Below are 22214 nucleotides of genomic sequence, written 5' to 3' on the forward strand. Positions count from 1 at the left end.
GATTCTTTTTTAATCATTGCTTTACCAGCTATAATAGCATGCAGTTCATCATCCAGGTTTCTGACCCAGCGCAGGAAGCAACTAGTACCCTGTGTCAAAAAGAAAATACAGTGACTTCAGTTGTTTCATTTCTAGAAAAAAAATGCATGTAGGTTCTACTTTGGTCTACATGCAGAATACTGGGGAAACGTATCAACCCCACTCTAACAAGGAGAGAAAGCTGGATAAACTACAAATCTATCAAGCCAGAATTCTATACCCAGAAATAATATTTTTCAATTTGAAGGTGAAAAAGACTTTCTCAGACAGACAGAAAATTCATCACCTGCAGACCTGCACTACCAGAAATGTTACCGAGGTAGTTCTGCATGCAGAAGGAATCTGATACCAGATAAAAAATTAGATCTGCAAAAAGAAATGAAGAGCTCCTGAAATGGTAAAATGAAGGCAAATGTTTAACTGCTGTAAAACTGATGTAACTGTCTAAAGCAGAGGTCAGAAGACTATGTATGGCTCACTAGCTAAATCTGCCCTGCCATTCGCTTTTATATGGTTCATGAGCTAAGATTGTCTTTTTAATTCTAAATGAATAAAAATAAATACAAAAATAATATATTGTGACATGTGAGAATTATATAAAATTCTAATTACAAAGTGATAAAAGTTTTATTGGAATACTGCCATGCTCATTCATTTATGTATTGTCTTTGGCTGCTTTCATACAACAGACATTGGAGTAGTCGTGACAGAGACCATATAGTCCACAAAGCTTAAGATATTTACTATCTGGCCCTTTACAGAAAAAGTTTTCTGACTCATTATACAAAACAAAAATAGTAACATTGTGTTGTGGGGTTTATAACATATGAAAAGATAAAAGTATAGCACACACAAAAAAAAAGGAAAGGAAAAATTAGAATTATGGTGTTGTAAGATTCTTACACTATAATGAAGTGGTATATTATATGAAAATATTTATTATAAATGTTAAGGAAATTACTAAATTTTAAAAAGAGGTATAAATAATAAGCGTACAGTACAGACAGAATACATAAAGCTATTAAAATTAATTTTAAAAATTAAAATATATTTTTAAAAATCCAGGAGACAGAAAATAAAAAAAGAGAAAGAAGAACAAAATAAAATATGGAACAAATTCAAAACAGCTGGCAAGAAGATAAATTTAAACTCAACCATAACAAATAAATACATTAAGTATAAACAGTCTAAACTCACCAGTTAAAAGATACAGTCTAAACTCACCAGTTAAAAGATAGAGATTAGCAAATTGGATAAAAAAGAACCAACTATTTGCAGTCTAACCAATGGATACAAGACACTGGGTGGGGGGCGGGGGGGCGCGGGGCGGCAGGTAAAGGCATGTGCTGGGGGGGGGGGGGGGTAGGGGAGGCCGGGGGGAGGTCAATGGGGAAAAAAAGGAGACATATGTACTACTATTTGTAATACTTCAAACAATAAAAAGAAAAGTAACACAGAAATAAAAAAAAATGAAAACAGAAAATTTCAAATAAAAAGATAGAAACAATACACTATCAAATATAATAAAAAGAAAATTGGAGTAGTTATATTACTATCTGACAAAGTAGACTTCAGAACAGGGATTATCACCAGGGATAAACAGGAACATTACAAAGTGGAGAAAGGGTCCCTTCACCAAGAAGACACAGAAGAAATAAGCTTGTTTGTTTTTCTCCTGATTACATTCTTATGAAGATTCTAAAGGCACTGATAATATTTTTTTAAACTACATACAGCTTTGGAACACATTGTAGGAATATTTTCTATTAAAAAGTTTTCTGACCCACTTGTATTTTCCTTAGTTTAATATCATAAGTTTGTATTACCTAAGCAAATAAATAGTAACAGAAATAAAAAAATACATATGCTTTGAGATATGTTAGATAGTAGAGACTAACCTACGTGAGCAAAACAGTGTTGGATAGTCCACCTGTAAGCACTTAAAAGTTTATATTAAGAATAAATACAAACACTAGAATTAGGAATGAAAAATAACGTGAGTATCTACCTTTTATAAGTAAATTTGTACATAACCATCTTACCCAAAATAATGCCAGAATTCCATTTTTCCAGAAATAATTTTGAGTTTAACATGTGTTTGCAGGTGTATGCATACAGATCGACCTTAGTTATCACATTTATTTAGAATCTATATTTAGATTTAGAATCTAAATTTTAGCTGGTTAATAATGTGCCAGAAATATTATTTACATATTAGTAATTCTCATTAAACAAAAGGCCATTTTTAAAGTTGTAGAGTATTGTATAGTTAATATGTGTTTAGGAATGTGCTTATATATGTATGGATACATTTATAGGAACATGCAAAAAGGGGTATAAGAGAGTGTAGTAGGAATAGTGAGTGGAAAAGAAAAGTAAGTCATTGCCTATATGTATGTTACAACAGAAAATCATACTGATTCTATTAAGTGTTGTCATCAGCTAGGAGGGTCTGAAATATGTTTAAATTTAAACCAGGCATTAAAAATAATTTAAAACAAATAGACCAAGCATATTAATGTCAGAAATGTGAGTAAGTTTGTATTTTCTCAGTGTCTCCATTATTGGAAAAGAATAATGTGAGTCTGAAAATATTTAATATTATGTATAAATGCAAGTATATATGTACTTTCAAGCATATTAAATAACATTTTAAAATAAGAAATTTCCCCAACCTTAATTTCCAATATATTATATACATCTTTGAATACTACAAAAAGAAGCATTTTAAAAAATGATATCTAGTTAAGGACACGGGCACATACTAACAATAGCCATGTTATTTATTTCCCATTTTTCTTTTCTCTTCTGAAAGCCTTACCTTGTATATACTAACAAAAGAGCCCAGAAAAGCTCCAAGCTGAAAATTTTCTTTATTGTAGAAGAGAGAAAGCAGCCTTGATGGCTTTGTAAACAGATGCCTAAATGCAGAGGGAATTCGGAGGCAGCACTGGATCAAGTATCCCACGCTAAACATTCTGATGAAACCCTGGAGAAAATTGGAAGGAAATTCTGATTTACCACCAAGTTTTGAAGTCTGATAGATTTGAATTTCACTGTCTCTGAATAAAACAGGATTCCAAAAAAAATAACACAAGTATATTTAACAGCCATTTTCAAAATTAAATGTTAAAACCTCAATTTTAAAACAATTACCTTAAAAATAAGGGCAAAACCTGCAGTAAATATACTTTCTTTGATTTACAAAGAAAAAAGTTTCACAAGCACTTGGCCAACCTTGTCTATGCACCAAAAATGACATTTTGTTTAGAATAATCAGGATTTGTAATTCCTAAACCACGTCTAAATTTTAGAAACAAAAGCATTGAAATTAAAAAAAAGTTAACAAAAGCAAATTCTTTTCGCAACTCCTTACTCATCAGTATGAGCAGCAATTCTTTTGACAGAAAAATACTTTTATTATTTATCTAGACCTTTGGTATCAACTTTTTAAATGATCAGGTTAAAAGACTTTCCCAGAAAAGTAAGTAATTATATCTAGGTTTATATTTCTGCTCAAACATCTCTAGAGAATGGTAGCTTTGAGGTATACTCAACACAACCTGTAAAAGCAAATCTGCTACTAATCTATATTTGCTTCCAACATTCCTTCATGTTATCTGCAACTATTTCTATAGTGCAAAAGGGAACAGAGAGAGGACTAGTGTTGGTCAATTTCATTTCAGTGTTTAGGAAAATGAAGTTTAGATGTCACTTAACACTGAGAGACTGAAAAATACCAATTAGCACAAAACAAAAGTTATCAAAAAGAGTAGTATTTTATACATGATTCAACCAATACATTTTAATACTGGTCTCCCATTCTCCTCTCGCCCCAGTGAAATGGGGAAATGTCTACATTCTTAGCAGTGCTTGGCTGCTAAGTGCCAGAGGTCAGGTCTGTATCTTCCAGATAACAGCCTTCTTTTTTAGAAAAAAAAAATTACTATGAAGAAACATTTGTTAATTTACCTGAAACTAATACCTGGTTAAAAAATGGAAATTAAATTGTCCAATCAATTAGTATAAATTATTAAGCATTTGCTTAACTGAAACTGCCTAGTATTAGTTTGAAGCGTGAAATGTTGACACTTCTATCTTTGATAACCTTATAATATTAATCTAAAGATTCAAGGATCACACTCATGTTCAGTCTTTTCACTCAGTTTTCAAGAGGCCATTCATTCCTCCATCCATTCACCCTTCTATGTATTCAGGAGATATTCACTGCTGCCTCTTATGTGCCAAGCATTACACTAGATGCTGCGAGAAAAGTGAAGAAGATACAAAGTTCTTGCCTTCAGTGAGGCTTTCATGCTCATTAGAGGAAGAGAAAATAAGGAAACATATAAAACAAAAATAATTACAGATTGCAGTGTTCTAGGAAGTAGGGCACTAGGATTGACTGGTAAGGGAAGGCTACCGAGGATGTGACATTTAAGTAGACACAAAAGAGGAGGAGCTAACATGAGAAAAACATCTCAGGTAGCTTAGACAGAAAGCACAATGCCAAAAATGAGATGGGCAGGTATGAGAAAGCAGTCAAAAGTTAGTGTGAATGGAGTATAGTGAGCTAAGAGGAATGTAATTCATTTGATTATTTACCCAGGGATATGATTTAACATATGTGTAACTGAGTCCTTGGGATAATGAGGTGCACTGTCAAAATATTTTACTGTATTTGTGTTGTAAATTTCTTACCCACAGGTCTCCAAATTTTATATTCATAGACAAAATACTCCAACTTATACATAAATTACCAAGTTTATAGTAGTGGTACACATTAGAAAGACTACATTTTTTTTTTCATTGCTTAGTAATTCTCATTAATTTTCTCATTTAATTTTTAATATTACCCCCCTCTCCCCAAACTTTCTCAAGTACTTCTGATTTAATCAGATGCTTCTCTTAGTTTTCCTCCTGAGGTCTCCCCTTGAAACAGAGTGTCCAGTTGGAGGGAAGAATAACTCTGGGAATGGCAGAGGGGCAGACTCTGAGGCTGCCAGCAATGATGTGTTTTTTTCTTTTTTGGCATTTTAAAAGTGCAGCAGGAAATCAGATTTGGAAGGAGTGTGTCAAAAACTATTGCACAACTGAAAAAATACCGCTTTTACACCTGGTCATGTCTTTGGGGACTCCATGGGTAAGGTATTGGCTTGGGCTAACGCCACTATCAGCAACTGGGCCACAGGCACACACATTCAGAAGCACTAATGTGACACGGTCCCTCCCTTTTTTAGTGACCATCAGGAGGCTGTCTTTGGGGATGCTACACAGCTCTGCTCTTATCAGCAACTGAGTGCGGATCAGATGTTGTGAGAAAGATCATAAACTTTTTAAGGCATCAGAATTGTTAGAGCACCATCCAAAACTGGAGAACTTGTAGCAGCAGGTGGTGCCATCTGTGCCAGACTAACTGTAAGGAAAATAACTTCCTTCCCAGAGTGCGTGGTGATGGGGGTGGGAGACGGCAGGCACGGGTGGGGGTGGGTAGGGAGAGTCACACTGGTACACTAATATATTAGGGAGCAAGGAATTTATGCCAGTGGGCACAGCTAACTCGCTTAATGCAGAGCAACTGTGGACATGCTCCAGTTACTCCACGCCTAAAAAAATGTAGCAGCTTTACAAGTCCAAAATCAAACGCTACTGTACCAGACTATGCAGTGTGCGTGGGTGACTGCTGATCTGCCAGCACAAAACACAGTCCAGGGCCTTGTCTTTTTTGTTGTTGTTGTTTCACCCTGTCTTCTAAATAAGCAAATTTTAAAATTATTTAACTAAAGATCTGGTAAGTGAATATTAAGCTAAATTGTTACTATATCTCACAAAATTCTTATTCTTCAATTCACATGCAAAGAATGATAGGAATTACTGTCAACTTTTCAATTTACTTTGAAATTATATTTTAATAAATAAGTTATTTCTATATTTAATTTAGAAATATAGAAATTGGAAGATACTTTTATATACTTACTTTAATGCAATAAGAGATGCAATTATCTTCATAGTGTTTGCAACATCTATGCCTTGGTCCATGCTTACATCTGAAATTAAAACAAAACACTAATTAAAATGTGTGTGTGTGTGTGTGTGTGTGTGTGTGTGTGTGTGTAGATATGCTTAAACTTCTCTAACGAAAAAGGCAGAAATCATTACCTACTTGTTTCTAAATGTGTGCATCTTTTGGTTTCTTAGGACATACAGAAGCAAAGATAACAGATTCTTTTCCTTTGCTGCTCACCATTTGACACATTGTATAAAATACGTGACTATAGTCAAAACATTTTAATGTGGAACAGAAAAACCACAGTGGTAAATATCTGTGACTAAATATTAAAAATATGCATATATATCTCTTTACTCTGCCAGATCTTTTGGAAGCTTTAAATCACTTGTAGAATATAATGGCCATAAATCATCCATGAAGTCAGCACTTGAGCAAAAATCATAATGAGGATGTGTTCAAGTTACAGGAATTTATACTTAATTATATTTGAGAGAAAACATCTGGAAAAGAAACATGATACAGCATTGGAATTCAAAATTCAGTTTTTAAAATAAATATAGATATAGATTGTGGGGAATTCAAAAGTAGGTTATTTGTGATCTAACCGTAAAGCACTTAGTCCTCGAGTACTTAATAAACATTTCTGCTGGGAGGACTACTGTTCAAGACAGATTCATTGTGACTTTTTGTGTGCTGACTCCTGCACCATTTATTTACTCTGGGCATAAAAAAATAAGTAAGACATCTAACGAGGGTTTAGCTATCCCCCTTTCTCTTTGAAGAGCAGTTTTTATAACTCTTTCAGATGGTGGGTAATGAATTAGCTTCATGGTTGAAACACACTCACTCTTTCCTGCTTATAACAATTACTTGTAGAGCGATATTCCGGCTCCACATATCTGTAGTTCCATTTGCAAATAGATTAGTAAGACTTTCTGAAATCCAATTCTGCTCTGCGGCTGGAGTCTACAGGCAGCCTTTCTACTCAAAGGTGACAGCAATAGTTCGCATGGACCACAGCCCTTATATCATTAGGATGACAGAACATATCTGGTCACGTGAAGTTGCTGAGTGATTAAAGCTGGGAGCCTGAGAAGGCGTGAATCAGAGAAGAAGTGCCTTATGGAAACCATCACTCTTCACACAGCTAAGTGTCCTCTCAAAGACATTTCTCAGCCATTGCTACCAGAACTACATCAGAAGTTATTAAACTCTCTTTGCTAGTGCAGTTAAATTCTGATACCAACTGTACTGTCATTTACTCTTTCCTTATGCTTTCATTAAAATGGCTTCCTAAGTTCTGGACTGCCCAGGCCCTGCATTATCTGCTCTGCTTCTGTATTAGCCTGCATCTGCTCTCATACCAGTGCACTCCCTGAGGCTACTTGACAAGTTCTGCCATGACCTGATCAGTTCTGACCCCATGGCATCATTCACCCGCAGGACACATTCTCTGCATTCCCCTATGATTCCTGCTGAAGTGATGTCCTAAGAGGAATCCCTTCCCCCTTCTCTCCACTAAGGTAACCCATAACTATTTTGAACTTGCTATTAAGCAAATTCTTGATCTTATTAAGATCACTACCAAAATTATTCCTGCCATCTACTATTCCTTTTTGGTTTCTTAGCTTCTGTATGTGATGTATGCCAAAATGAAGAGACAGTCTTTAAATTCAGCAAACATTTTGAGCACTACTTTGTGCTCATGTATGTGAGGCAAGTCATATGTCATTTCATTTAATACACACAACACTCCTTAATAGAGATTATTAACCCTGGTTAACCCATGAGGATTTGGGATACAACCTGCAGGGGCAAAATGAGAGCCAAACGTAGTTATTCCAATTCCTTAAAGGTCCTCAGATTCCCTTAACTGATCCCCTGACTTTCTATATTGCCTACTCATGTCATATTCTCTAAAACATCACTACCAGTATTATTTTAATGAGCTGATTTAATTTTAAACCACTAAATTTACTTTCTTAAATATGTACACTTGAAATACAAATCAAGGCTTAATTTGTATGAAATATAGACTTCTTTGTATAAAATACAATTAAAGATTTATTTTCTTTCCAAAGCCCTAAAAATTTCCACTCTTCCAAATATCCTTTACTTAAGGCTTGCTCCTTGTTATTCCTGCATCCTCTTGAATCTCTCTCAGAACTTTTCTTTCTCCTTTCCACACTTGGCATTTGATTAGTACATGTTAATTGTTCTTAAAGTTCCCTATTCTAGCCTCCTGCAACTCTGCCTAGTTTGCAATAGAAAAGTATTTCAATGTCAATTTCCTATAACCTATTTTAAAGGCATATGGTTATCTATAGTCGTGCCAGAAATATTAATAACATTCACTTGCCACCATGTGCCTTTTATAAAATTCTGCACAATTTCTGGTAAAAAAAAAAAATTATCATCACCTGAAAAACAAACACAAAAATATCTTAGCATAGTAATAATATTATATAAAATAAGACAAAGTGTGCTAAAATATCAAGATAAAGAACTCACATTGAATCCACAAGCTTCCTGACTAGAGCAATTATATTCATCCCTCTAGATTTCTCTTCCTGTTTCTCTGTCTTTTGTTCCACTTTTGCGTATGCTGTCTCTGGTGAATAAGAATGTGTGGGAATTTCTTCCTTCCCTACAATGAACCTAAAGAAAAAAGCACAATGTGATCCATTTTTCACCATCTTTTAAAATATCAGTGAGAAAATAAACTGATTTTGTTTATATATAAATAAAATATGGAAAGTACCTTATCATTTGAAATATTTTTCACAATATATGTCAAATCTAATCAATGTATTAAAAGTTAAAAATTGGCTTTTGAAATCTGAATACTCAAAAAATGTCAATAGTCAGTTGTTTAACAATGCAAGTTTTTTAAAAATTAAATTAACCAAGTAAAATATAACATAGCACTTTTATAAAGCACCCTTTTAAATTAAGTCACCACTTTTTAAAGCTATTACACACAAAGTTTTTTCAAACAAAGAAGCAGATGAACTATTAACTTGGATCAACTAGTTAATGACAAAAATTCATTTTATCTCTAAAACTTATTAGTTACAATTTAATGTGTTTCTCATTTTTTAGTGTAAATGTATATCTAATGTCACTTTAAGTAGCTGCAGTGCCGTATAAGGTCATCTACAGTTTATACACACACCTGACCCAAGTTGCTTCCCGAGACTTTTCTACATAAGCAGCCTACTTAAGTCCCACTGTGGACTTTCCTAAGATCTCTCAAAGATCCACAAACCCCAAACAAGTAGCAGCTGAGCTTGGTGTGCCCTGCACCTCTTGCGAAGCAGCCCCAAGCCTGGTATAAGGGGTAACTGGTCTCAATATACATTGCAATTTCCATCAGGTGGCCTCAAGCCTGACATAAGCTGTGTCCAGTGTTGGCCTGAATATAACTTCAAGTAAGTGGCCAAAAACCCAGCACAAGGCAGCTGGCCTCAGCTTACATTCTGGGGCCCACGAAAGGGTCCCGGGCCCAGAATGGCAACCAGTCTTGGTTCACAGCATAACCTCTCTCAAGCACCTCCAAGTTTAGCAAAAGCAGCAACAAATCACAGATCACTTTGTTGCTTCCACTAGTCAGCCCAAGCCAGGAGTAGCTGACCTTGGCCTATACCACAGCCTCTCCCAAGAGCCTCCAGAATCAACAAACCCAGTGGCCTGCTTCAAATTACACTACAGCAGCACCCAACCAGGTCCACAAACAACACACCCAAAAGGCAGACTTGGCTGGCACCAGAGCTCCACTAAAGCAACTGCTGCTCTGTGGGATGGTCTGCCGAAGTCACAGCCAGTCAGCCTGAGATACAATCCCACCCACTAATGTCCCAATCAAGGCTCTTCTACAACAGAAGGGCACACACAACACCTGAGACCACCTGAACCACCTGCCAGAGATGAACAGGGACACTACACACTGAGTCTCACAGAATACCTACTACATAAGGCCACTCTGCCAAGAATGGGAGACATAGCTGATCTACCTAACACACAGAAACAAACACGGGGAGTCAGCCAAAATGTAGAGACAAAGAAACATGTCCCAAATGAAAGAACAGAACAAGAGAAAAACTTCAGAAAAAGAACTAAACAAAATAGAGACAAGCAATCTACCAGATGCAAAACACTGGTTATAAGGATGCTCAAGGAACTTAGGGAAATAGTAGATGAACTTATTGAGAATGTCAACAAAGAGACAGGAAACATTTAAAAAAATCAGTTCGAAATGAAGAATATATTAGAGAGAATCAAGAGCAGATTAGATGAAGTAGTTTATCAAATGAGCAATCTGGAAGACAAGGTAGCAGAAAACACTCTATCAGAACAGCATAGAAAAAAATAGAATAGTTTAAGGGATCCTTGTTACAACATCAAGCATATCAACATTTGCATCCTAAGGATATCAGAAGGAGAAAAGAGAGCAAAGGATGGAAACTTTTTTTGAAGAAATAATGCCTGAAAACTTCCCTAACCTGGAGATGGAAACAGACATACAAGTCCAGAAAACACAGAGAGTCACAAACATGGTGAACCCGAAGAGTCCCACACAAGATACATCATAATTAAAATGTGGAAGGTGAAAGGTAAGTAGAGAATCATAAAAGTAGTGACAGAAAAGCAGTTAATTATGTATAAGGCAGCTCCCAAAGGACTGTGAACTGATTTCTCAACAGAAACTCTGCAGGCCAGAAGACACTGGCACAAATATACAAAGTGATGAAAAGCAAAGACCTACATCCAAGATTATTTTATTTAGTAAGGCTATCATTTAGAATAGAAGGAGAGATAAAGAGCTTCCCAGACAAGAAAAAGCTCAGGGAGTTCATCACCACTAACCCAGTAGTACGGAAAATGTTAAAGGTACTCCTTTAAGTAAAAAAGATCAAAACTATGAATAAGGAAAAAATTCTCACAAAGGTAAATAGTAAAAGCAGTGGATCAACGAACTATAAAGCTAGTACAAAGGTTAAAAGGCAAAAGTAGAAAGATGATGAGTAATTACAACAATAAATTATGGAATACACACAAATACATATACAATAAGTAAAAACAATGACAAAAACATAAACATGGAGGGGATAAGTAAAAATTGTAGAGATTTTAGAATGTGTTTGAACTTAGGTACTTGAAGTAGACAGCTATAAACATAGCTTGGTATATATGAAGCACATGGTAACCACAAACCAAAAATCTATAAGAAACAAAAAGGAATCCAAATATGACACTACACAAAGTCAACAACATTCAAGAAAAGAGAGCAAAATAATAAGAAACAGAGAAGAAATACAAAAACAGTCATAAAATAATACCTATCAATAATTACTTTAAATGTAAGTGGACTAACTGCTTCAATCAAAGGACACAGTATGGCTAACATCTAAAGCAATCTTGAGAAAGAACACATTTAAAGGTATGTAACCTGCTATCAAACTATATTACAAGGCTACCGTAATCAAAACAGCACGATTGGCATAAACAGAGATACATAGATCAATGGAACAGAATAAAGAACACAATAAACTCATGTCTATATGGAATTAATCTATGACAAAGAAGGCAAGAATATACAATGGGATAAAGACAGTATCTTCAATAAATGGTGTGGGGAAAACTGGACAGAAACATGCAAAAAAATGAAACTGGATCACTTTCTTTTACCATATACAAGAATAATCTCAAAATAGATTAAATACTTAAACTGAAGACCCAAACTCCTAGAAGAACACATAGGCAGTAAACTCTTTGACATCACTCTTAGTAATACCTTTTTTTTTATATATCTCCTCAGGCAAGGGAAACAAAAGAAAAATAAATAAACAAAGGGATCTATATCAAACTAAAGAGTTTTTATATAGGGAAGGAAACTAACAACAAAATGAAATGATAACCTACTGAATGGGAGAAGATATTCGCCAATGATACATCCAACAATGGGTTAATAATCAAACTATATAAGGAACTCATACAATTTAACACCAAAAAGAAAACAGTCTGTTTTAAAAATGGGCAGAGGATCTGAATAGACATTTCTTCAAAGAGGACATATAGATGGCCAATCTATACTAATAAGAGAGTAATACACTAATTAGACCAGGTTAACCAGACATCTTCCGGTCGTCCTGCCTTCCTTCCGGACAAAGCCATGGTGGCAGGGGCCAAGGCAGAGGTGTTTAGGGGTGAGATCAGGCCAGCATGGGGGAGCAAACAGTTACGAGCGAGATCAGGCCAGTGTGGGGGAGCAAGCAGTTAGGGGGCAATCAGGCTGGTGCAGGGGAGCAAGCAGTTACGGGGTGATCAGGCCAGCAGGGGAGGACAGTTGGGGGTGATCAGGCCAGCAGACAGAGGTGGTTAGGGGCAATCAGGCAGGCAGGCAGGCAAGCGGTTAGGAGCCAGCAGTCCTGGATTGTAAGAGGGATGTCTGACTGCTGGCATCAGGCCTAAGCCGGCAGTCGGACATCCCCTGAGGGGTCCCAGATTGGAGAGGGTGCAGGCCGGGCTGAGGGACACACCCCCATTGCATGAGTTTTGTGCACTGGGCCTCTAGTACATATATAAAAAGATGGTCAATGTCACTAATCATCAGAGAAATGCAGATTAAAACCACAATCAGGTATCACCTCACACCTGTCAGAATGGCTACCATCAATAAATCAACAAACAGGTGTGGGTGAGGATGTGGGGAAAACAGAACCCTCATGCATTATTGGTGGGATTTCAAATTGGTGCAGACAGTATGGAAACCAGTACAGAGGTTCCTCAAAAAATTAAAGTAGAACTACCATATGACTCAGAAAATCCACTTCCGGGTATTTATCCAAAGGAATTCAAAACACTACTTTAAAAAGATATATGCATCCCTTTGTTCAATGTAGCATTATTTACAATAGCCAAAATGTTCATAAATAGATAAAAATGTATATAAAAATATATATACACACATATATATAAAAATATTGCTCCATCAAAATATGTATGTGTTTGTATATATATCTGTGTATATATACATATACATATATATATATATCAGCCATAAAAAAGAATGAAATCTTGCCACTTGCAACAACATAAATGGAATTACAGAGTATTATGCTAAGTAAAATAATTTAGAGAAAGACAAATACCATATGATTTCACTCACATGTAAAATCTTAAAAAAAACAAAATAAGTGAACAAACATAACAAACAAATAGATACTGAGAACAAACTGATGGTTGCCAGATGGGAAAGGAATTAAGGACTGGGTGAAGGGATTAACATGTACAAGTTGCCAGTTATACAAACAGTAACCAGGAGGTGAAGTACAGCATAGGAATATAGTCAATAATCCTTACTAATAAAAGCCTAAGTAGTCGTCACACCGTGATGCCCTCATGCCGTCAGAAGATGGCTGCACGCATAGCAGGTACACGCAGGTGGGCGGGGCTGGGCTTGACGCTGCATGCGCAGCATGGAGCCTGCCTGAGAGTCCCACCTCCTCCCAGCTCTGCGCGCGGAGCTGGGAGGAGGCGGGTCCCCCAGCTCCGCGAGGCGAGGCCTGCCTGGGGGTCTGGTGAGGCCCGCCTGGGGGTCCCCCGGCTCCGCGCGGTGAGGCCTGCCTGGGGGTCCTGGCTCTGTGTGGCAAGGCCTGCCTGGGGGGTCTGGGGGTCCCACCTCCCGGCTCCACGTGGCACGGAGGCGGGACCCCCAGCTCCAGCCTACCTCTTTGGGGCAATCCATTGAGGAGTCCCAGATGGGTGGGCAGAGCCTTCCTCTTTGGGGCGATCAATTGTGGGGCTCCCGCACTGTGATAGGGCACAGGTCAGGCTGGGGGACCCTCCCCACCCCGAGTGCATGAATTTTGTGCACTGGGCCTCTAGTATTTTAATAACTATATATGATGTCAGATGGGTACTAGACTTAACCAGATGATGACACTGTAAGTTACATAAATGTCTAATCTACACCAATAAAAGAGAAACATGCAAATTAACCATCACTCTGCTACACCCATAAGCCATGCCTACCAACCAATCAGGAGCGAGTATGCAAATTAACCCAACCAAGATGGCAACCAGCCACGGAGCTGGAGCAAGCAGGAGGCTTGGGGTGCCCCAGCAATGGAGGAAGCCAAGCTTCCTGCCCTGGCCGGCCCTGGCCTCCGCTCAAAGCTACAAAGTTTCAATTATAGAAGATAAATAAATCTCAACAAAAATGGTGGCGCCCACAGAGCTGGAGCTGAGCAGGAGGCTTGGGTTGCCCCCAGCAGTGGAGAAAGCCAAGCTTCCTGCCAGCCCTGGCCTCGTCTCAAGGAGGTGCTGAAAAGAAAAAAAAAAAAAAAAGAAAAAAAGGAGGGGCTGGGACCTTGAGTCGCCGGGGGGTAAACAGGCCAGGATGGAATGGCAGGGGCTGTTGGGAGTAAGCAGACTAGCAGGGGAGCCAGTTGGGGGTGAGCAGGCCATCAGTGGGGGTCAGTTGTGGGCAATAAGGACAGCGGGGGGGGGGGTAGTTAAGGGGGACCCAGGCCTGCAGGGGACAGCAGTTGGGGGGGACCAGGCCTGCAGGGGAGGGCAGTTGGGGGGGACCAGGCCTGCAGGGGAGGGCAGTTGGAGGGGATCAGGCCTACAGGAGAGGGAAGTTGGGGGTGACCAGGCCTGCAGGGGAGGGAAGTTTGGGGCAAGCGGGCCTGCAGGGAAGGGCAGTTTGGGGGGACCCAGGCCTGCAGGGGAGAGCAGTTGGGGGGGACCAGGCCTGCAAGGGAGGGTAGTTGGGGGTAATCAAGCCTGCAGGGAAGGGCAGTTAGGCATGACCAGGCTGGCAGGGGAGTGGTTAGGGGGTGATCAGGTTGGCAGGCAGAAGCGGTTAGGGGCAATCAGGAAGGCAGGCAGGCGAGCAGTTGGGAGCCAGCAGTCCTGGATTGTGAGAGGGATGTCCAACTGCCCGTTTAGGCTCGATCCTACCGGTAGGGGTCCCTGATTGGAGAGGGTGCAGGCTGGGCTGAGGGACACCCCCGCCCTGTGCATGAATTTCATGCACCGGGCCTCTATTCACTATGTTATAAACCTGAAATTAATATTGCATGTCAACTGTAACTAATAAATAAATAAATTTAAATAATAATAACCAATGTTTTGAGCACTATGTGTCATGCATATAGTTATAAATACATTTCCTACATTAACTCATTTGACCCTCAAAATAATCTGATGAAACAATCATAAAAGCTTCTCCTAGGATGGAAGCCCACACTAATGCTTCCCTCACATATTTGCAGTAAATACTACACTACTAACCTTCACTAAGCATTTGCTGTATGTACTTTGAAGAAGAAAATAGGCACCACCCTGTTGTGCCACCATTTATGACATAAACTGGAAGAGTACTGGATTTGGAATAAGTATATATAATCATCGTGTTGTTAAATTAAATTAGTCAAACATTCTAAACCTCAGATTTTTCATCATGTCACATGGACGTAAAAATACCATCTCATAGAATTGTTGTGAAAATTTAGTTTTCTAATCCTATGTGAAAGTGCTTGGTGAACTACAAAATACAATGCTAATTTTAACCAACATTTCCACACTGAGTGTCCACCATGTGTCAATTACTGTGGCAAGCGATGGGCTATAAGATATTTGACAAAGCATGAGTCCTGCCTTAAAAAAGCTCATAATATGGTACCACACCATTAAGTACTTAATATTCCAATAATTGTTCATGTGAAACTTTGTCTTTCTAAGCCAGGGGTGGGCAAACTTTTTGACTCGAGGGCCACAATGGGTTCTTAAACTGGACTGGAGGGCCGGAACAAAAGCATGGATAGAGTGTTTGTGTGAACTAATATAAATTCAAAGTAAAGGAGGGGAGGGGAGAGCAAGAGAACCCTCCACTCTTTCGGCTCCGCGGGCCGGATAGAACAGCCGAACGGGCCAGATCCGGCCCGTGGGCCGTAGTTTGCCCACAGCTGTAAGCCATCTGAGGAGAGAGTTCTGGTAATTATTTTCTAATGCCTCATGGTATAAGGCACACAATAGGTCCCAAAGTAGATGCTGACTGACTGATCATTTAGGTGAAAATCTAATAAATTACGCTTTCAATGAAATACTCACAAAGTCACTTTTGTGACTTCTAAAATTACATTCAACTTAAAAATTGAGTCAATAAATATTATAGTTATGTATAACAACATTACTTTTTATTTACTTCTTAACATAAAGTAAGTAAAATATGCTCCTTACCTAAGTGCAGAGAATGTGAATCCTTTCAAACCATCTTTGCACCTACAACAACAAAAATGTGCAATGATTAAATTACATGTTTTGAGACATAAAGCAGCATATTAATTAGCTATTGAAGTTTTTCTGCAAAATGATTATTTTTTTAAAGGTGAAACTTTTAGGCTGATAATCAGCAGTACAAATGGTCAAAACAAACCATAGTGAGGCAAGCTATCTTATATAAAACAATGTTTTCCTACATCCTATTGCAATAACTTAAGGCTCAACTCTCAGATTTGCAGGTTGAAGAGAGATTTAAGCAAATCTTCCCAGGGCTCCATGTGGACTTGAAATGAAGGTTGGGAGCGGAACATTGTTCATTCTACCCAATCCATAGGGGAGCTATTTGTTTTGAAGTAAAAGGACACATACACCTGCTGGGTATTATGCAAAGGTCAATTCAAGGTCCTGACTTCTCCCTACTTATTAATGCAATGAATGCAGAGCAATGCAGAGTTGGCAGGCACACACATAAAAAAAGCTTCAAGTTTAGTTCAATGGTTTTAACTTCTGAGTAAGCCCACTCATATCACAGAGCATGGGGAACAGGGTAGGGGTGTGGGGAGAGCACAGAGTGAGGATTCCAAATAATATTTAATGAGTATTTCCTATTGCTGGGCATTGTTTGGGGCCTTTATATGTGTTGTCTCATATCATTATATCACAACTGTATGAATAGTTGTTTCTCTATTCCATAGCTGTGCAGAGGGCCCCCAAAATGTAGCAACTTCCCAGATGTTACAAAATAAACAGTAGTCAGAATTCTGGAGGAAAAAATGTTCATCTAACTTAAAAGTCATACCTCCTCCTGAAAAAGTGTATTCCATTTAATTAAGAGAGACTCAAACCACATGACAATCAAGAAAAAAAAAAAAAAAAGACTGTCAGATCTGCAAAAACTATTTTAACAAAATTTTAAAATGAGGACATTATTTTGCTTTATAGTTATGATCAAGTTACTAAGGAATCTTTGGGTATCTAGTATCAAAATCCCTTGGAGAAACTATAAAGATTGGTGATATAATAATGTTGTAATGTATATTAATATGACCCTAGCTATTCTTGGACAAAAAATACAACCTCAAGTCTAATTGGGCAAGTCTCTCTGTATACCTTTTATATAACAAGTCACAAAGAAAATGTACAAAAACATAAGAAATCTATCTTAAATTTTAGATACGTACATTTTATTGGAGGGCATATAAAATCTCAGAAAATAATTTCATCCGTGTGCACAGAGATGTTTTAAAACACTTAAGAATTCATTTCAATTAAGCAACATGATTTACTCTGTGGTCATGTTAACAGTGAGAAATGTAACCACAGAATTTAGCTAACACACTGCATAATTACCTACAGAATGAAGGTAAAGGCAAAAGAATTTATATGTTAAGCTAATAATAGTGCATGGGAATACTGTAGCACTAAAAATCTTAAACTTAAAAATAAATCTTAAACTTATCTTTTTTCCATCTGAAGAAAGTGTTTCACAGTAATTTAAAACCCATAATTGAGGAATTTCTAAATAGGTGTGGTGGTGAGGGGGTAGGCTAGTGGTCTGCTGACTGGAAAACAGAAAGCAGCAGATTGATTAAAAGATTATATACAACTGGGAACAAATTGCAGCTTTAGTGTGTTATTGTTAAAAGATAGCCATTTGTCTTTGTGCAGTGCTGAATAGATAAAGGATTCTGACAACTTGGTCTAGTCAGGATGGCATATTGTGACCTTCAACAATAAATCTAATTGCAGACCAAACATCAAAAAGTAGCTTTCAAATATAAAAGGGCATATACAAATGAATTTGCAATTTCATTATGATGGAAGTTGGGTTCTTTCAGCTGAACCCTGTGGGAAGCACTTCATATTGATAAAGTCTTAGCCTGGATTCCAAAGGGGCTATTCTTCTTTCCATTCATGTGTGTAAGGTCTGTTAATGTAATTGAGGGTCAGATGCCGATGTCAAAAGAACAAAAAAGCAATTATTCCCATAAAAAGAATCTTTAAAATAGTAATACTGCCCTGCATTTTGACACCGAGTATTGTTTGAGCCTTAACCTGTGAAACACTATTATACTCTGTGTTAAATGTAAAAAGTATGGTATCAACATAAAGATTTCTACAAAGCAGACCTCATTAGAAGGTTCCTCACTATTCCATGGGTTTGATTATTATAATGTAAATTAAATCACAATCTTCATTCCTGTATGGAGGCTCACTGATTTATTCAACAAATATTGACGGAGTACCTACTATGTGTAAGCACTAGTTTCGGTTTTAAGGATGTAACAGTGAACAATAGAATCCCTGCTTTCAAAAGGCTGACATTCTAGGTTGGGGAGAGATAGCATTGAAAAAGTAAACATGTCATGTGATGATCATTGCTATGGCAGAAAGAAAAGCAGAATAAGGGGGGAAACAGTGATGGAGTCAGGCCTTATCTTTGTACATAATGTGGTCTAGAAAGGGCCTCTCTGAGAAGGTGGAATTTGGTAATTTGATCAGAAACCTTACTGAATTCAGGAAAGAGGATTTCAGTTTGAAGGAAGAGCAAGTACATAGCCCTTGATGAGGAGTCTGCGTGGCAGGTAAGGAGAACAAGGCTACTGCAGCTGGAGCAGAAGAGGAGAGGGAAACCGTGGTGGGAAATGAGGTCACAGTAATAGCTATGGAGGGAGAGAGTGGTCTACAATTCTTATAAGGCCCTCTAGGCACGTTAAGAACTTTGGAAGGTTCCCAGCAGAGGAGTGACAAGATGTGTTTTAAATTTGAAGATTATCATTTGGCTGCTGGTTGGGAAATAGGAGACAGGAGGGCACTGTTAGAAGCAAGGAGGCTAATTCCCAGCAAAAAAGTGTGGCTTGTCTAGATCACAGTGGTAGAGGTGGAGAGCAGTGGTAAAATTCTGCATGTATTTCAAAAGCAAAATTGGTGAAATTTCTTGACGGTTTCAACATGGGTTATGAACAAAAGAGGAAATTTACAAATTATTGAAATATTTTCAGTTTGAGCAAATGGAAAGATAAAAATGTCCATTTACTGAAGTGAGAAAGACTATGGGAGAAACTGGTTTCATGAGAAAATCAAAATTTTGTTTTAGACATGTTAAGTTTGAGGTGCATATTAGCTATAAATGGAAATGTTAAGGAAGCAAGGAGCTGGCTATACAGGTCTGGGTTCAAAAATGAATGAAGTCTGATTCATATACAAGTAATACTTAAATCCATGAGACTGGATACAATCATTAAGTGTCAATAGAGAAAATCTCCAAAGACTGAGTATATTTTATTCCTCCATAATTTGCAGTGCAGAAAATCTCTTCTATGAAAAATAATGAATTTCTCCTCCTAATAAATTCACTAATTTTTTTTGAGTTTACGTAAAGATAATGCGATTAGTTCTACTAAAGTCAGTCTATGCAAATGACATATAAGTAGTATGATTAAATCCATAGTTATTGAATCTCTCTACATTTACAAAGTTCTCTGCTATGTCTGACATAAAAACAAAGCCAAGGCAGAAGAGGAGGAAAAAGAATTTGTAGCATTACATCAAACAACTTAGTTGATACACAACTAATCAAGTTAGAATTTAAGACTATATACAAGAAAGTATAAAGTTTAATATTATTGTTATTAAAATAATATTCTTGGTGAAATGCCAGTGGGTGGAACCTACAAAGACACAATAATTTTTCAGTGAGAAGTATTGTAAATGATAGTAAAAAACAATTTTCCCCAAAAGATTTTTTATCATGCTTAATATCCATGAAATTACTTCCATGAGGTACTATTAGCTTTACAACAGCATTGTACCAGCAGATGTCGCTAGTAAACCATTTTTGGAACAAGGTCTAGCTCTTTGATGTGATTTTTCCATCAAACATTTTGTTGTATGTTTTCCTTTAAAAATACATCTTTAGGTATTCAAAATGTTTCTAATCTTAGTTAAATTGCATTAAGTTCTCCCAAGTAAATATGGAAATATTAAACTTTAAATGGTGGGTGATTCCTATTCTATAGGGGAGCAGAACTTGCCACACCAAAACGTGCCTTTTTAGAACACTGATTTTTTTTTTAAGGTAACACTAGTTAATAATATTATATAAATTTCATGTGTACAACATTATAACCTGATATCTGTATACTCTGCTGTATGCTTACCATCAAAAGTCTAGTTTCCTTCCATTACCATATATTTGACCCCCTTTACCCAATTCACCCTTCCCGCTTCACTATTCCCTTCCCCTATGGAAGCCACCATTCTGTGTCTCTAAGAGTTTGTTTTTGTTTGTTTCTTGTTTTATATTCCACATATGAATGAAAGCATACAGTTATAAAAATTTTCACAAGGATATAACTCAAATAGTTTTCAGTAGGCTACTCTATATTTATACATCATTTTGAATTTTTTTACAGGTACCATTAATATATTATTTGTGTAGTTTAATTCAAAACATCAATACCTAAACATTTAAGAATAGTATAAAAGGTATCATCTCCATTTCATCAACACAATGGCAGAGATGTAAATCTCAAATTAGTCAACTTTACTAATTAATATTGATGTAAAAGTTATGCTAGAAGGCAAAAAATTGCTAACTAAAATAAATGGTTTAGACTAGAATTTTCTGAAACTATGATCCCAATAAACATGGGTAATTAGGTCAATTCAATGATAAAAAACACATTAAGTATCAATTTCAGAGTTCTTTTGTCCCTTTTTACTCACTGAGTTGGTTAGAAGGAAACTCAAATATTGGTTAAATATTACATCATCTATCTTTCTTCACTTAATCATTTATTGAGCATCTCACATATAGATGATGCTGTGTTGCTGATGACTTCAGAAATGCAAAGATAAGTTATATACCACATCTGACCATGAAAAATGGAGTCTGTAAAACTATCTGTATGTTTGCCAAATAAGTGAAAATAATCTTAACTAAAAGTTCTAACATACAATTTCTTTTATCAGTGGCTCTTTCTAGGGACTTAATTACTGTATTTGCACTTTAATTCAGCTTCAAATTTCCTTAGTCCAGCATTTTACATTATCTGTCTCCTTAAATGATTTGCAAAAAGTAATATATACAAAATCACAATTAAATATGCTAAAAGATTGGCACAAAAAAGACAAGTTGAATTTAAAAGTCATGCAAATGTGATAATTCTTAAAATATTTTAATATATTGATACCATAATCCATAGTCACTCTAAGTATTAAAAGTAAAAGTTATTCTTTTATTTAACAGAATTTAAAAAAAAATTCAAGTATAGCCTGGCTGGTGTAGCACAGTTGGTTGAGCATCATCCCATGCACCAGGAGGTCACCAGTTCTATTCCCCGTCAGGGCACACATGCCTTGGTTACTGACTCAATCCCCAGTAGGAGGTGTGCAGAAGGCAGCCAATCCCTGTGTCTATCTCTCTATCCCTCTCCCTTCTTCTCTCTGAATTCAATAAAGACATTTTTTTAAAAAATATTTTTTATTGATTTTTTACAGAGATGAAGGGAGAAGGATAGAGAGCTAGAAACATCGATGAGAAACATCGATCAGCTGCCTCCTGCACACCCCCCACTGGAGATGTGCCCGCAACCAAGGTACATGTCCTTGACCGGAATTGAACCTGGGACCCTTTAGTCCACAGGCTGATGCTCTATCCACTGAGCCAAACCGGCCAGGGCAAGACATTTTTTTTTCAATTCAAATATATTGGGGATTTGAAAAGAATGACATAACTTAATGATAAATTATAGTTCAGATAATAGCTGGATCTTCAAAAGTTTAATCTAATTATCTTATTACCATTGGAACTAAAAACAAATACATTTGGAATAACACAACTGAAAAGTTTAATTTGAAAATGAAAAAACCA

At 37.0% G+C, this 22214-nt stretch overlaps 1 protein-coding gene across 8 annotated transcripts in view; it reads right to left on the reverse strand.

The window, feature by feature from the left end:
• The window catches only part of TMEM135 (transmembrane protein 135), a 300801-nt gene that overhangs the window by 68925 nt on the left and 209662 nt on the right, over nucleotides 1–22214 (reverse strand). For all 8 annotated transcript variants that reach the window (XM_080687258.1, XM_080687259.1, XM_080687265.1 and 5 more), the window contains 5 exons: nucleotides 16298–16339; nucleotides 8561–8707; nucleotides 6017–6086; nucleotides 2861–3028; nucleotides 26–89 (listed from right to left, as the gene is read on the reverse strand). In XM_080687258.1, coding sequence (XP_080543384.1) covers nucleotides 26–89; nucleotides 2861–3028; nucleotides 6017–6086; nucleotides 8561–8707; nucleotides 16298–16339 — 491 coding nt within the window. The remainder of the gene's footprint in view (nucleotides 1–25; nucleotides 90–2860; nucleotides 3029–6016; nucleotides 6087–8560; nucleotides 8708–16297; nucleotides 16340–22214) is intronic.

This window comes from Plecotus auritus, assembly GCF_963455305.1.
Source record: "Plecotus auritus genome assembly, chromosome: 9".
In the NCBI taxonomy this organism is placed as follows: Eukaryota; Metazoa; Chordata; class Mammalia; order Chiroptera; family Vespertilionidae; genus Plecotus; species Plecotus auritus.